The sequence below is a fragment of the Pan troglodytes genome, chromosome 7 (assembly GCF_028858775.2).
Source record: "Pan troglodytes isolate AG18354 chromosome 7, NHGRI_mPanTro3-v2.0_pri, whole genome shotgun sequence".
Lineage (NCBI taxonomy): Eukaryota > Metazoa > Chordata > Mammalia > Primates > Hominidae > Pan > Pan troglodytes.
In genome coordinates, this window is record NC_072405.2 from 82442122 (window position 1) to 82459433 (window position 17312).

The window sequence follows — 17312 nt, forward strand, 5'->3', positions numbered from 1 at the left end:
TGGATCTCTCCTTTTCCCAGTCAACTCCTCACTCACCATATTAAAACTGGAGTTCTTGAGGTATGTTAAGATAGATCAGCTTCTATTCAGGCATTCCTTCCACATACTCAAAATACCCTCAGATATTTTATTAACAAAAAATTTTTCATAAAAAAATAGTCATTTAATCATTCTAGAGACTCATCACAAAATACAAGTCACAATATTAACATATGAAAATTAAAATTACAATTAACATCTCACCAGGATCAAAGAACCCTAACTTCAACTTTCAGGATAGAGAGCTAAGTTTCAAGTACATGTCTAGATTCTATGTGCCTCTAATGATAATGATGTACATAAACCTGTCTTAAATCGGCAAACAGACGAGGCATGGTGGCTTGCACCTGTAATCCCAGCATTTTGGGAGGCTGAGGCAGGAGGAATGCTTGAGCCCAGGAATTCAAGATCAGCCTGGGCAACATGGTGAGACCTCGTGTCTTTAAAAAAAAAAAAAAAAATTCTATCCATCCAGGCATGGTGGCACACACCTGTAGACTCAGCTACCCGGGAGGCAGGAGGATTGCTTGAGCCAAGGTGGTCAAGGCTGCAATGACTGTTCCACTGCACACTCCAGCCTGGGCAACAGAGGAAGACCGTCTCAAAAAACAAAAAACAACCCACACACAATTTATGTTGAGAAAGCAAGTCTCCCACAAATTATTTTTTAAAAATGATTCCAGGCTGGGTGTGGTGGGTCATGCCTGTAATCGCAGCACTTTGGGAGGCTGAGGTGGGCAGATCACTTGAAGTCAGGAGTTCAACACCAGCCTGGCCAACACGGTGAAACCTTGTCTCTACTAAAAATTAGTCAGGTGTGGCAGCACGTGCCTGTAATCCCAGCTACTCAAGAGGCTGAGGCAGGAGAATTGCTTAGACCCAGGAGGTGGAGATTGAAATGAGCCAAGATCGTGCACTGCACTAAAGCCCGGGTGACAGAGCAAGACTCCGTCTCAAAAATAAATAAATAAATAAATAATAAAAATAATCATTCCACATCTCAAAATGACTTAGAAATTTAAATGGAAAAAATAAATAATTTGCTTGGATAATGATTTGGCTTTGGGAGAGTCCTCATCCGAAAATAACAAAATTTCCTTAATATTAGTACTAAAGAACTAATTACAGCTAACAGCTCATTTACCAAGTAGTCAATTATTCAACAAATTTAGCCATCTACTGACAAACTGAAATTAGTATCAGAAACTCCATGGATTTTATTTGTAGGAGAGCATTTTAAATTTTTCAAAAATTCATGGCATAATTTTAATAATCGTCCTTCTGTAGATTCCCTAACCTCAGAAAAAAAAAAAGAGAGAATAAATTAGAAGTGAGAAAAGGAAACTGCGGAAGACTGATACATTGGACATCTGTGGGAAGAGGCAGAAAAGTAGGAAGAAAAATAAAGGACAGATTTAAAACAATTTAAAAAGGACTACAAAGAGGATTGGGGCCAGTTGGTGCAGATTAAAAGACACCTTCTTCACAGACCTCAATCATGCACAGGCAGTAACGGCATTACTATAACACATAACAGTATAGTAGCTGATTTTGATAATGAATCCTCAGAAAAGAATAATATGGTTAAGCTTCAGTTCTTTTTGAAAAACAATTTACATACACAATTATGAATAATTGTAAATTTTAAGCATTCAGCTAAGATATGTACAAAAAAATTAATGAAAGTGAGATCAAGAAATATAAGCAGCAGTAACCATAAAGGCTTAGAACTAGTGACACTGAATTCTTTATTTAAAAAAATTTTTGTAACACACAGTACCTCTTCTTCTCTTCTATTTTTAGGAAGAAGTTATAACAAGTTTTAAATATCTCAATTCTGAAAAACAATAGGCTTTTAAAAAATAAGACTTGATTACCAGAAACAAGTAATATGTAGTTACATAACCATTTTCATATCACTACTCATTTCCATTATTTACCAATTCATCTTTGATGCAACTTGGAAACAATTAAGCAGTCACTAGACACCTGTTTTAGAATCTGAAGAAATTATTATCCACCACAGGAATCTAATGATATATATATTTGCATATATTTAAAATTTCATGAGGGAAAAGGTAATAAACTATTCTAGTTATTTTATACCAAATATTGATATTCCTAGTCAAAACAACAAGGAATTAAGATCTTTCTCCAGGTGAACTGCTGACTATATAGAAGCTATTTCCAGCACTTTCTTCTGGGGATTAAAAATGATTTATTTCCCTGCTGGCTAAAATGATAAATTATATATTACAAGTAAGTCCTTCAGAAGTGAATATTAATTCCTTAAGAGAACCATAAAATGTATTTTTAAAAAATTCTCTTAAAAACTGAAAACAATCCTTCTCTCTAAACCTATGGCATTAATCCCTACTTGACCAAAAAAAAAAAGGAAGGGCATCATGTTCATGATCTAAGCATGCATAAATAAGGAAGTAAATGTATCACTGTCTTAATAGAATTTGGCAAACCAGAAGAATGGCCTAAAAATAAATAAATAAATAAATAAAAGAAGAAGAGTGTACCTTATCTTCTAAGTATGAAAGTCTAATTCTGTAGGCCTATGTAGCAAATAGTGCCCCACGAGGAAATGCAGGGAGGAGGCAAGTAGCATATTCCTATATACATTTTCTTGATATTCTGGTTGTCTTTCAACAATGCATTACAGAGAAATATTCTTTTTATTATTACAAGCCATTAATTGCTCTCTGTAGAGCAATGACTCAGATAAATGCCTTATGACTTTTAATAATGTAACTAACATATAAATTAAATCTAAGTGCAAGGAGTTTTCAATGATTCCTAAATTCAAGAGAGTGTTGTTAGCCTGATTATGAATTTTAAATGTCTGTGCTCCTATATTTTAGGATATTTCATCTTATTTTCTACTCTTTAAACCATAAGATGTACCGAAATTATTTCATTTTCCTCTACTTTCCTGTTTCATTTTAGTTTACTTTATGGTATTTATATGTAGAGAGAGAGGTATGTTAAAATATTGTCATAAAAAACTCAATTGAGGCTATATATGACCTATTACTCTATAGTATAGCATTGTTAATCTTTGACTCAGTATATTAATTCCTTTGGTGAATAAATGTCACCGGTCATTTCTTTATAAAAGCATTTTAGTAAGAGAACCAGCAATATGGAGACAGATTTCTCCCTAACCCCCAGAAAAAGATCAAGTCAAACAGTAGTGTACAGCAGTTACGTAAAATATGAAAATACATAATTTACAGCTGCAATTTTCATATTAAAAGCAGTTTAAAACTATGAGTAATTCAAAGACTTTCTGTCTTGGTTAAACAGGCCAACTAATAAAACTGACAGAGATCATTGTGAGAATTTATCTAGTCAAGATAGAACAAAAACGGTTATAATTTTTTAAAAGTGGTAATTGTTAACTAGCAGTATATAAACAGTGTCCACAATTTGGTGGCTGGCCACGGTTTTAATTTTTTTTTTCAAGTTATTTCTATAGCAGACATATTTTTGAAGTCTACCCACCCCTGAGTTCAGCAATTATACTTTGAGTGTAAAATTATATGCCCTTAATTAACAACATGTACAAAGCTACAAAATGTCATCTATACAGATTAAAAACAATTTTAAAATATTATTTACCAATTATTGATTGAATGGTTTTACTGGGGTACGTATTTCAAACCTTTCAGCCAACTGGCTTTCAGTTTTAAGCCCAAATTGATTCATATATTCACTGCAGGATATTTCAAAAAGAGTGCAACAATAAGGCATTAGTAAAAATAACATTGTAGTAGAAACAGATTTTGCATATGTGAAAAGGTAATTTATAAAATACATTAATCACTTTTTAAAAAGAACTTAGTTGTAGTATCATTAACTCACATGGTACTGAGAACTGGACCTTTCAACAATTTTTTTTTTCTATAGAAAGTTTTATCTAGCTGTAAGCAAAGTCTTTTCAACAACAAAACAAAACCCTCCAGGAAAAACTATATGGCTGTGTGAGACAAATAAGCAACCATTTGATAGTGATTTTTGCCTAAATTTTAAAATAAAAATGTCCACACACTTTTGTTAAAACATTAAGCCTCTGTCAAAAATGTATTTCTTATTTTAGGGTACAGGATTAAAGGACAAGATGATACTCACAAGTAAAGAAAATTTACAAGAAAAAACTTAACAAAAGTTTCAATAAAAGTATTGTAACATTCAGACTTGACTTATAACAAAAGAAACAAGATTGCAAACAAAAATGTTTACGGGGTTTCCAAACATAAATAAATGAAATAGTGTTTAGGCAGTAGGGCTCATGCTGATGGCTAGCAGGAAGTTAACAGAGTGTAACTTACTTGGAAAAAATCTTTAATGTACAAATAACAAGCCCAAATTATGGACTGCAGCAATTTAATCATCACTGCCATTTTTCTTACTTCCAAAATAAAGCCTTGATTAAACAATTCATACCCTATATTACTCATACCTTTACTTCAGAGATTGAGGAACTATATACAACAAATTAATTTATTTTCACCATAGGGATAACATACTGTACCTCTCTGCCAATGTTACTTGAAAATCTTCCATGTCAAAACAACTTGACAGTAGATATAAACAATTCAATAAATATGCAATGATCTTTCATTACAGTCCTTTAAAGACGCATGTTAATTCATGCTGTTAACCTTAGGATCACAGTGCATAGAATCCAAATATAAACAGTTGGGGTGACTTTTAAAGTAATGTTGGATCCCTCACTTTATTTATATTCCCACTATAACCAGTAAGTTCATTTCATAGGCCCTATCATGCATTAATCATTGAGTGGCAGGAGTTAATGAAAACTTTTCCTGTTACAACGTCCATTGCCGGCAATGAACGTACCAAAACCGCCAAGGAAGTCATTGTTATTGCACAATACATGAGGACCTGGAGCTTTTCCAAAAGCTTAAAAAAATAAAAATAAAAAATGGAATAATATTTGACATTTCCTGACACCTGCATTAATACTGTATGACTAATAAAAGCATGTCAGTTGCCTGGACTGAACCAGCGATCAACATGCGCCCAGAATGCACACGAGTAAAAATGCAGTAAAAGGAAGTAGTCTTCATTGCCTATAGGTCACTTCCAGTCAAAGGTTAAAGTTCAAAGACTGAATGATCAAAGTGCTCATTTTCTCAGTAGGACTATCTTCTGCTAGGAGGATGATAACAGTGGCATCAACAAGTATCATCTTTAAGAAAAGGAGAAAAAAGATAATTAAAAAGTCAAGCATGTATAAGTAAATTCTACAAGTCTGTTTAATGTAGAAATAATTTCAATTAGCAAGAAGTACATAGTTTACATGTCTGATCTGCCTCCCCCAAACCTGTGAATACAAAGTGCAATATATGTTCAATTATACAGTGACAAACAAATTAAGTTTTATTCTTTCAGAGAAATAGTTCACATAAACCTTAAAATGATATATTAGCACATTCTATTTAAAATAATAAACTGACATGACATGTTAGTACATATTCAGGATGTATCAATCTTAAGAGAATTATTTTATGGGCAACAAGTTCACATTGTAATGAGACAGAAGTAAACTCCTGATCAACAGTGCCATGCTATTTAACACAGAATAATACACAATTTGTCTTTAGACTGTGAAGGAAGTAACTGTTCTTTACCAATGAGATACAATCTCCAAATCAATAAACAGTTAAGATTAATTTCCCTTTAGAAAATACGTTTTCAGGCCGGACACGGTGGCTCACACCTGTAATCCCAGCACTTTGGGAGGCTGAGGCGGGCGGATCACTTGAGGTCAGGTGTTTTGAGACCAGCCTGGCCAACATGGTGAAACCCTCCCTCTACTAAAAATACAAAAATTAGCTGGGCGTCGTGGCACACACTGGTAGTCTCAGCTACTCAGGAGGCTGAGGCAAGGGAATCGCTTCAACCTGAGAGGCAGAGGGAGGCTCTGTCTCATAAAAAAAAAAAAAAGAAAATAAGCTTTCAGCAAGTACAGATACATATGTAAATGGGGTCATTAAAAAACTCATGAAATTATTTAATAATAACTTCTTGTAGCCTCAACACATATATATGTAACACAGACAACTTTAGGATTATTTATTTTACAAAATTTATTTCACAAAACATATCTGAAAGATTTATTCTGAGGATGAGTTATTCTTCAGAAGGAAGCTACATAAAGAAACTAAGACTGGTGGCCAAGAGTTGTGAAAGCACTCAAGGAAAAAATTCTGAAATCCTAGTCAAAATATTTTACAGACTGTCTGATATGGTTTGGATATCTGCCCCTTCAAATCTCATGTTGAAATGAGTGATCCCCCATGTTGGAGAGGGGCCTGATGGGGAGGTGTTTGGGTCATGGGGGCAGATCCCTCAGGAATGGTTTGGTGCCCTCCTTGCAGTCATTCGTTCACATGAGATCTGGCTGTTAAAGGGGCTGGGACCTCCTTCCTGTCTCTTGCTCCCTTCTATTGCCATGTGACTTGCCTGCTCTCCCTTCAACCTTCCACCATGAGTAAAAGCTTCCTGAGGCCTCACCAGAAGCAAATGCCAGCACTATGCTTCTCTACAGTCTTCCAAACTGTGAGCCAAATAAACTTCTCTTCTTATAAATTAGTCTCAGGTACTTCTTCAGAGCAACACAAAACAGATTAATACACTATCTCATGTTAGAATTGATATACTGCTAATTAAAAACCAGTAAAATCTGACTTCTAAGCTGGGCAAACTCATAGAGTATTCCATGATCCAGTAATTTCAAGGGGGAAACAGACTGGAGTTTAAAAATAAATCATCCCTAATTCATTAGACACCTTAAAATAAATAAGAATAGTATCTTTAAGAAAACAAGTAGTTTATATCCTCTAAAGTTCACTCACAATTTTCTTGGCAATGCAAAGTGGCTCACGCCTGTAATTCCAGCATTTGGGGAGGCTGAGGTGGATGGATTGCTTGGGCCCAGGAGTTCAAGACCAGCCTAGGCAATACGGCAAAATATTGCCTCTACAAAAAATACAAAAATTAGCCTGGCATGGTAGTGCATGCCTGTAGTCCCAGCTACTTGGGAGGCTGAGGCTGAGGTGGGAGGATCGCTTGAGTCTCAGAGGTTGAGGCTGCAGTGAGCCGTGATCCCTAGCCAACACCATCTCCAAAAAAAAAAAAAAAAAAAAAAAAAGGGATGTTCTTTAAATTATTGTGGTACTTGAAACAGAGAAGATATACTTGTTATGGATATAAAATAAACTTAGGAATATTAATAAGTTCCTTAAAACATCGCTTCTGCAATAGAGTAACAATAGGGTTGGTCCCTGAAACTAACACTAAAACTAATCATACTCAAATCTCTAAGCTAAAAGATGGCACTAAAATTCTACCTAATATGTCAAACTACTGGGGATAAATTTTAAGGTGATACAAGATAACAATATATACAATAAGAAAAGTGACAGATAAAATTCAATTTGAACATAATGTTATCCAGTTAACTACCAATAAACTTGTATCTCCAAAGACATACCATCTTTGACAGGTGGTAGCACAAATGCATCTTTATTTACTAACTTGTTCATTGCAGAAGGTTTTTAGTATAGTAGGTTTTCTGTAGAATGTGCTACCAAAATGATTAGGAAATCTTTGTGAAGCTACTTTCCAGATCCCAATCCCTGTTTTTGACTGATATGATACTACCCACCTTTGAATACCCTCGTTTTGAAGAAACAAATGATCTATAACAGCTAGATCAACAGGGACTTGCGGGACTATGAATCCATGATGGCTATATGTAATCAAGAGTTTATAAGCAAACTTTAAGTATAGATACAACTATGAGCCAAAGCCATCGCCATCCTTTTTCTAAATAGGATGGCCATAACTAAGAAGCAAAAACTTATCCGTTACTAGAAAGAACATAGTTTGCTAGCCAGATGAAAGTATTATTGGATACCAGGACAAACTCACCCCCCAACCAAAAATAAATAAATAAAAAATAAAAAAAATCAGAGTAACCCATTTTGGGTCAAGACAAATACAGGCTGACAAAAGGTGGTAAAAGAATGGTATATTTAATCTCTTGGTTAAAGCATTTGTAACAAGATAATGGCCTGAAGAAAAATCTAATTATTAACCATTTATATTTTTCCTGGAAATTCAGAAGCCTCTACTAAAATTACACTTTCAAATATAACATACAAACTGCCAGTTTCAAAGAGGTGGCACCTACCATGGCTAACTTCACGGGGCTTCTGAGAAATGTAAATGAGAAAGAACTATATTAGAAGAAGGTCATTTAGTTTTCTCCTGAGAATAAAAACTATCATATAGTTTTCCAACTATCATGGAAACCCATCTCCTTGGATATCCCCAGGGACAGAAGACTAGAAAAAAAAGGAACACAGTAATACAGGTCAGTGGATATGAAGTGGATGCTACCTCCAAGAAAGAGAAAATATTTAGTTTTGTCTCTCAATAATTTAGGGAATTAAAATTTTCCTTTAACGAACCAATTCAAGAGATATTTCAAAGTAGGCAGACAAAGACTTGTTAATCAGCAGGAAACAGAAGGCACAAACAAACTGAGTAAAAGTTTGGACTCAGGAATTTAGAAAATGGTTTTATAACTTCAAAAGCTGGTACAACAACACAGGTAAATCTATGGACAGCAACTATACAGCAGGAAGAAAAGGAGTTTGATACTACTAGTCTGAGACAATTTTATGCTCCTGCCCTCTTGTAGTCTTTATACTTCTATAGAAATGTTCCAGCTGAACAGAATCAGAATGCAGTCCATGGTTTTTAAAAACCGATATTCCTCTACACCTTCCCCAAATTACAGACTCATTTTGTTGGATATGCCATCTAAACATTGTGCCAATTCATTTCCTATGAGCTTAGGTCTCTGAAACCAATCTTCAACAAACAGGAGCCTTAAGTTACACGGGGTGAGCATCCCTAAATCCAAAATCTGAAACTTTTTAAGTATCAACATGACACCACAAGTGGAAAATTCCAGACTTGACCTCATGATGTTAAACAGTTAAAACTCTGTTTCATGCAAAAAAATTATTTAAAATGCTGTATAGGTCCAGTGTGGTGGCTCATGCCTGCAATCCCAGCACTTTGGGAGGCTGAGGCGGGCAGATTGCTTGAGTCCAGGAATTTGAGACCAATCTGGGCAACATAGTGAAATCCCATCTATACCCCCCAACAAAATATACAAAAATTAGCTAGGCATGGTGGTACGTTGTCTGTAGTCCCAGTTACTCGGGACACTGAGGTGGGAGGATCACCTGAGCCCGGGAAGTTGAGGCTGCAATGAGCCATGATCATACCACTGCACTCCAGCCTAAGTGACAGAGTGAGATTCTGTCTCAAAAAATAAATGAAGTTTTGTATAAAATTACCCTCAGAATATGTGTTTAAGGTATATGTGAAACATACATAAATTTCATGTTTAGACTTGGCTCCCATCCCCAAGATAGCTCATTATGTATATGCAAATATTCGAGAAAAACAAATTGAAACCCAAAACACTTCTGGTAGCAACCATTTCGAATAAGGGATATTCAACCTACAGTTTATAACCAACCATTCAATTTTCTAACACTTTAAGGAGAATGGTTCCAGCCAGCCACATATCTGTCCTCCCCGCTGTGGAAAGCAAATCATTTATGAAACTAAGTTGTATATGCCTGATACTGACCTCAGAAAACAAATGGACCATACAACTAATGGACTTTAGTTGGCTACCTCACTGAAATTATTTTTATGGTCTCACAAAGAGACACGTTCAAAAGATACTTTCTATCTTTCCCAAGAACAATTATCATGTCTGTTTTATGATATAGAACTCTGAGGCCTCAATCATTCATTTATTGGTGCATGGAACTGTATGCAGATCTGTTTTCTAAGGAAGATTCTAGCCCTGAATCATAAGAAAATTCCTTAGCCCATCTATATGCTGAGGTGAGTTGTCTATTTTGCATATCTATTTTGGTTAGGCTTGTTTTTTTTTAACCCTATTCTCCCTGCTCAATTGATTATTCAAAGCATAAGAATCCCCTCCCACTCCCGCACTGCCTTAACTGGCAATGAATAAATTTGAATTTCAAAGCAGGTATGACTTCAATTTCTTAGTGAATAGAAACTATAAAGGAATTCTGGAAAACACATTGATAGTCAACTACAAGTAAGTAATAAAGAAATGTGCAGTCACTATCAATACAACTTTTTATTTAATATATCCAAAGACCTCTAAACACTAATGAGGTGACTTTTTACATGGTAATAAATCACTGTGTGGTAAATAAGAACCTCAAAAGAAATAAATACAAGCTATGATGCAAGCAAAGACAATAACAGTGGGGTAAACAGTGACTGGCCTAATTCTTAAGGGATTCTAACTAATAATGTAGAAAACCACAAATTTAAGCTGAGAGAGGTCTCTTCCAAGAACGTTACAAGACCAGTGCTCTAACCCCTGAGCTATGGAGCCCTTGTGTCTTCTTCCAAGAACTTTAACACAGGTATTTGGCAGCTCAGCTTTAGCATGTCAGCAGAGTCCTCCTCTTATAAAACCAGGAAATGAAGCAAATTTCAGATTTGTTGTTTTTCATTAACTGTGCCTCCATCCTGCATCCAGCATCCAGGAAGTATATATACAATCACTAATCTAAACCAAACCTCTCTTGCCTCTTTGCTTAGATCTGACAAACACTGACTCACCTTGACCCAAGTATGTCGGGAAGCACCACACAGGAGGACTGTGGAGCTTGAGACCTGAGGCATACAATTCCACTTAGTTTCTAGAAACTGAAATGCTAAGTGTTTCAGTGAGTTTATCCAATTCTTAGTAAGCTTTTGTTCAGTTTCTGATCTTTCTGCCTAGCCTTGAAAGTCACATAAGGAAACTGGCCTGTTCTGTAAGCCTTTGAAAATTAGATGATGCTAAGAAACATCAAGAGTTCATATGTCTTGGTAACTAGGTGTTATACTGGAACAAAGCAGTATAACACCTAGAGCTAAGCAGGAAAAGATACTGACTTGTGGAAAGTTCTAATAAGAAAATTAATGTGTTATACTTTTTACAAGCGTATGATTATCTTTGATAAGATTACCCAAATTTACCTATAATGCCAGGACAAGCTATTATTTACATTGCCTGTGACTGCTATTCTGATATATATAAAGGAGAAGACAGTATGTGCTACACAGCTGAAATGCATTAGCTTTTTAAAAGTGAAGGAAAAAAAAAGTGAAGAAAAAGTTCAAAGAAGATTCTCTGCAGCCATCCTAGTTGGATGACAGAACAGCTGCTTTACCATCTCAATGTGTAACAAATATTTCCATTCCTTGATTGCTATGAAACTCACTTTCAAAACAAAGTTGTCCCTTAAAAGGAGAATGGTGGAGGGGAATGATTCTAACATTCAGCATTCAAGCAAGAGGAGAAAATATATTAAGAGATAAGAATGGTCATCGCAAGTCAATGAACCAAGGATATTTTAAACAAAATTATCTGTAAATGAAAAAAAAAATTTATGTACCCAGGACTGGGGACTGGAGTAGAATAGTCATAATTCAGGTGAGTAAGAATCCAGTGCCTTTTAAAAATAGCTCATTTGCATTGGGGGGGCGGGGAGAGGTGAAAGAGGAAAGGATAACTTTAATCTGTTTATTGGAAAAACGAATTACTGTATGAACTTCAGACTATTTTATATTATGTGAAAGGTTAATTTGGTTTGAAAGCCTATTTTTTTGGTACTTCTCGGCTTACTTGGAGATTACGTGTCTCCAAACTACTAAAAAGAACTTTCTACTTCAGTCAACAAAGTATGGATTTCTCAGTAACATAAAAACTGTTAACTCTAAGAAAAATAACTTCTATTGGCTGGGCGCAGTGGCTCACACCTGTAATCCCAGCACTTTGGGAGGCCGAGGGGGCAGATCACCTGAGGTTGGGAGTTCAAGACCAGCCTGACCAACATGGAGAAACCTCATCTCTATTAAAAATACAAAATTAGCCGGGCGTGGTGGCACATGCCTGTAACCCCAGCTACTCGGGAGGCTGAGGCTGGAGAATCTCTTGAACCCAGAAGGCAGAGGTGCGGTGAGCCAAGATGGCGCCACTGCACTCCAGCCTGGGCAACAAGAACAAAACTCCGTCAAAAAAAAGAAAAAGAAAAAGAATAAGAACTTATATTTCTATTATAAATCCTAATTTAAAGAATTAATCCTTATATTTCTGGTTTTATCTTTCCCCATTTCTTATTCAAAAGCAGGTAAGAAGAAACTCTGAAGTATTCTTAGATGAAAGACTTCTCATAAATCCTTTCAACCATATAACCCAGCATTAGAGGGGCTAGAAAACCGATTATCTTTTTGAACTTTCTCCACTAGGGAGTAGTAAATAAGGAAAAAATAGGAATACCCTCTAATAATGGCATGAGAAAGTACGAGAGAGGGTTGTACTTTAAAAAATGTGTACTTTTAAAAAAACTCATCTTCTAAAACACAATGTCCCCTGAAGTTGCATGAAAAACCTCAAGGTGGTTTAAAAACACTTGTAAAAAAGAAGAATCTTTCAATTACTAGTGAGATTGAATCTATCTGAACCAGAATTACTAGAGTCTTAAAAACACTGACACTTAAAAATAACTATGTTTGTCAATATTCCTAATTGGCTAATCTTAATTTTTGATGCATGTGGGAACTCACTATAGTAAGATAAAGGAGTTTCTGACACTCAAGGATTTTTTTTGTTTGTTTTTTAAGGCTTTTTTGTAAAGGCATGAAGAAGCGGCTTAGTGTTTGGTCCTAAAAGGCAAAAGAATGTAAGAAAGAATTAGGCCTGTTTATTAATGAGTCTATTTGGAAACCTTGTCAAATAATCTCAGAAACAATAGTTCTCAGAAGACTAGCTACATCAGAATTATCTGAGGGTATCTTAATGTAAACAAAACCAGCATTCAAGTTTATTAGGTTCCTCAAAGGAGGGAGTACTTAACAAGGCTTTGGTAAAAGAGCTCCTAAGAAGAGAGGAGTTGTGTGTGTAGTAGAATTAATTTGAGGCAAATAGCACATGTAGAAGTAACAGATGGCAGACTAAGAAACTGAGTATATAATAATAAAGTACTACACTGAATATTTCATAAATAAAACTTTTCTTGTGTTAAGGATTTTTTTTAGGACAGATTCTCTGAAGTTTAATAACTAAGACAAATGTTTGCTCTTGAATTTTAAGCTTGCTAAATACTGCTAAACTGCTTCCTTAAAGGATTACACTAACTTGCTACATACCACCAGCAAGAATGAAAACAATTTTATTCTACCCTTTACTCTCCCCTTCAGTATTGCATTTGTTTTATAAAACTCCGCAGATTCAGAAACTGTTTCAAAATCTTAAACTGGTAATTATTTTACTGAGCTGCACTTTTTTGCCTATTTTGTTTTTTATCCTTAAGTAACTTTCATAAACGGTTTATTTTTAATAAGCTATAAACATTTCACAATTTTTTCAAACTTTATAACGATAGTGCTTTAAAGTTAAAGAAGCTGTACATTTTCATATAATTGAATGTTTAATTTCTTTGTGATTCCTTTTAAATTCAGAAATTCTTCCTTTCTCCAGAGAGCTGATACCCAACATTGAAAAAAAACATTTTTTTGGTTATATTTTAAAAATAGGCCAGGCGCAGTGGCTCACGCCTGTAATCCCAGCACTTAGGGAGGCTGAGGCAGGCGATCACCCTGAGGTCAGGAGTTCGAGACCAGCCTGGCCAACATGGCAAAACCCCTGTCTCTACTAAAAATACAAAAATTGGCCGGGTGCGGAGGCTCATGCCTGTAATCCCAGCACTTTGGGAGGCCGAGGTGGGCGGATCACGAGGTCAGGAGATCGAGACCATCCTGGCTAACACAGTGAAACCCCGTCTCTACTAAAAATACAAAAAATTAGCTGAGCGAGGTGGCGGGCGCCTGTAGTCCCAGCTACGCGGGAGGCTGAGGCAGGAGAATGGTGTGAACCCCGGGAGGTGGAGCTTGCAGTGAGCCGAAGTTGCGAAACTGCACTCCAGCCTGGGTGACAGCAAGACTCCGTCTCAAAATAAAGAAATAAACAAAAATAAAAATAAAAATACAAAAATCAGCTGGGCATGGTGGCGCGCCTGTAATCCCAGCTACTAGGGAGGCTGAGGGCAGGAGAATTGCTTGAACCCAGGAGGCGGAGGATGCAGTGAGCCTAGATCACGCCACTGCACTCCAGCCTGGGCAACAGAGCGAGACTTCATCTCAAAAAATAAATAAAAAATAAATAAATACAAATACTGAACCCACAAGAAATATTTTATGCAGTGAAAATATTCCTTCTCCAAAGGATTACAGATTTTCCAAGATGATTACTTACTAAATAATCCTTCCCCTTATCACTGATTTGTAATGCCTTATCATATATTCAAATGTTATATTCAACTGGGCCTAAATAAGAGGAACTGTATTTCAATGATCTGTTCTTCTATTAGTATTTTTAGTGTCCTGTCTGGTAGATTAATTCTCCTCCATTACCTTTATGGCTCAAAATTCAAACTTTATTCTTCTCATCTACTATTTTTTTCCCAAACTTTTCAAACACCTATCTCCCTTCCCACCCCCACAATCATTCACTGGATTTGTAATGAACTCCATCGAACCTACAGTTTGTAAAATACACGTATTTTTATTTCACGGCTCTTAAAGTTTTGCCATTTTCTTCTTCTTCTAAGTCATATGTATTTCTTATTGATATTACCCCAAATTTTCACATTTCTGTCTCTCAGGAACAGCATATTTCTTTGTTTTCTTTTTTCTTTTCTTTTTTTTTTTTTTTTGAGACGGAGGCTTGCTCTGTCGCCCAGGCTGGAGTGCAGTGGCGCGATCTCCGCTCACTATGAGCTCCGCCTCCTGGGTTCATGCCATTCTCCTGCCTCGGCCTCCCGAGTAACTGGGACTACAGGCGCCTGCCACCACGCCCGGCTAATTTTTTGTATTTTTAGTAGAGACAGGGTTTCACCGTGTTAGCCAGGATGGTCTCAATCTCCTGGTCTCGTGATCCACCCACCTCAGCCTCCCAAAGTGCTGGGATTACAGGCATGAGCCACCACGCCCGGCCACTTCTTTGTGTTTTCTAATTTTTAACTACTGGCATAGTTCTATTGCACTGACTCGGGTCATCTTTTTGTTCAACACCTGGGGAACTTTTAAGTTTTTAATTCACTCAATTTAGGTGAGGATACAGAAGGCTTCACACTGGATAGAAGATACGGGGAGAAGGTCATACATAGTTCAATTAGTTTTTGCTAGTTCTAATTTATTATCAGGTTAACATTAAAAAAAACAAACAAACCCACACACATAAAAAACCCCAAAGGCAATACTCTTATGTATACAAAAATCACAGGGGATGGTTTTTGTTTACTTGCTTCAAAAAGTACACTGAAGAATACAGACTTTTTGTTTTTAATTTCAAATAACTCTTCAGGGAAGCATTAAGGTTAGTTTAGAAATGCTAGCAGCTCTGAATTATCATTACCATCCCAACAAATACAATAGAAATTTAAAATTAGAGAGTAGTTTATTAATACAACTACAATCAGCAGAATCTCACTTTTTTTTTTTAAGGGATAATGATTAGAATAGAGAGCTTTCTAATTTAATGAGGTACCCCTTACTGTGACTCCCGCCTCCTCCCGGCCATGAATACTACCAGAACTAAATGAACAAACAAGGCATCAAAACTTCTATTTCAAACAACAGATTTCCCAGTAACTAGTTCTTTTTTTTTTTTTCCTTTGGAGATAGAGTCTCATTCCATCACTGTCACCCAGGCTGGAGTAGAGTGGCGTGATCTCAGCTCACTTCAACCTTCACCACCAGGGTTCATGTGATTCTCATGCATCAGCCTCCGGTGGAATTAGCTGCAAGCCACCACGCCCATCTAATTTTTGTACTTTTAGTAGAGACGAAGTTTCACCATGTTGACCAAGCTAGTCTTGAACTCCTGACCTCAAGTGATCTGCCCACCTCTGCCTCCCAAAGTGCTGGGATTACAGGCGTAGGCCACCATGCCTGGGCTCCCAGTAAATAGTTCTAATTTGATCTAAAGATTATTAACAACTTCTTTTTTGTAATACAATGGTAGAGTCTCCGAATGTCAAAGTAATTTTACATTTTACTTTTATGAAGGCTATGATTTTGTTTGCCCCATTAAAAATCTAGTGTAGTGCTGGGCGTGGTGGCTCACGCCTGTAATCCCAGAACTTTGGGATGCCCAGGTGGGCAGATCACCTGAGGTCAGGAGTTCAAGACCAGACTCATCAACACACAGAAACCCCGTCTCTACTAAAAATACAAAATTAGCTGGGTGTGGTTGCACATGCCTGTAATCTCAGCTACTTGGGAAGCTGAGGAAGGACAATCGCTTGAACTCAAGAGGCAGAGGTTGTGGTGAGCCGAGAATAACACCATTGCACTCCAGCCTGGGCAACAAGAGCAAAACTCCATCTCAAAAAAAAAAAATCTAGGGTAATTCATCCATTAAATATATTAGAATATTTTAAAGAATTTTCTTCATATAACATAAATATAACACCAATTATAGCTTCTCTTCTTTTTCCCAAGTCTTATAGCAAATATATATAATCTTCATATCAAAATGCTAAAAAGTTATTACAAATTCAAACTGCTTACCATGATACCACCATTTTGTTTTCTTTGGATTCTTGTTACATGTTCGCACATAAAAAGAATTATCCGGTGGTCGTCTCTGAAACAAAAAATAATTTAAATAGGTTGAAAAACAGAAAAACTGAGAGGGTGACAGTTTTAATAAAAGCTTAAGAAAAATTAACAGAATGCATAAAAAACAATATAAACATGAATAGTATATCTAAAAGAATAAAAACTATAAATGTATTCCAGGAAATGTGTATGCTTAACACCTAAATTTAAAAAAGGAATAATAAGCGTGTTTGAGTGTGGTCTGTGTTAGGTTCTAGCCTGGCCAACATGGTGAAACCCAGTCTCTACTAAAAATACAAAAAAATTAGCTGGGCATGGTGGTGCGTGCCTGTAATCCCAGCTACTTGGGAGGCTGAGGCAGGAGAATTGATTGAACCCGGGAGGCAGAGGTTGCAGTGAGCCAAGATTGTGCCATTGCACTCCAGCCTGACAACAGAGCGAGACTCTCGTCTCAAAACAAACAAACAAAAAATTAAATAAATTATAAGGGG

General features: G+C 36.3%; 1 protein-coding gene across 9 annotated transcripts in view; it reads right to left on the minus strand.

Annotated features, from left to right (window-relative positions):
- The window catches only part of UBE2W (ubiquitin conjugating enzyme E2 W), a 139932-nt gene that overhangs the window by 48323 nt on the left and 74297 nt on the right, over window positions 1–17312 (minus strand). For 4 of the 9 annotated variants that reach the window (XM_063816399.1, XM_063816402.1, XM_063816400.1 and 1 more), the window contains one exon: window positions 16771–16846. In XM_063816399.1, the coding sequence (XP_063672469.1) occupies window positions 16771–16846 (76 nt within the window). The other 5 variants (XM_009455526.5, XM_009455525.5, XM_016959577.4 and 2 more) reach the window with 4 other exon arrangements.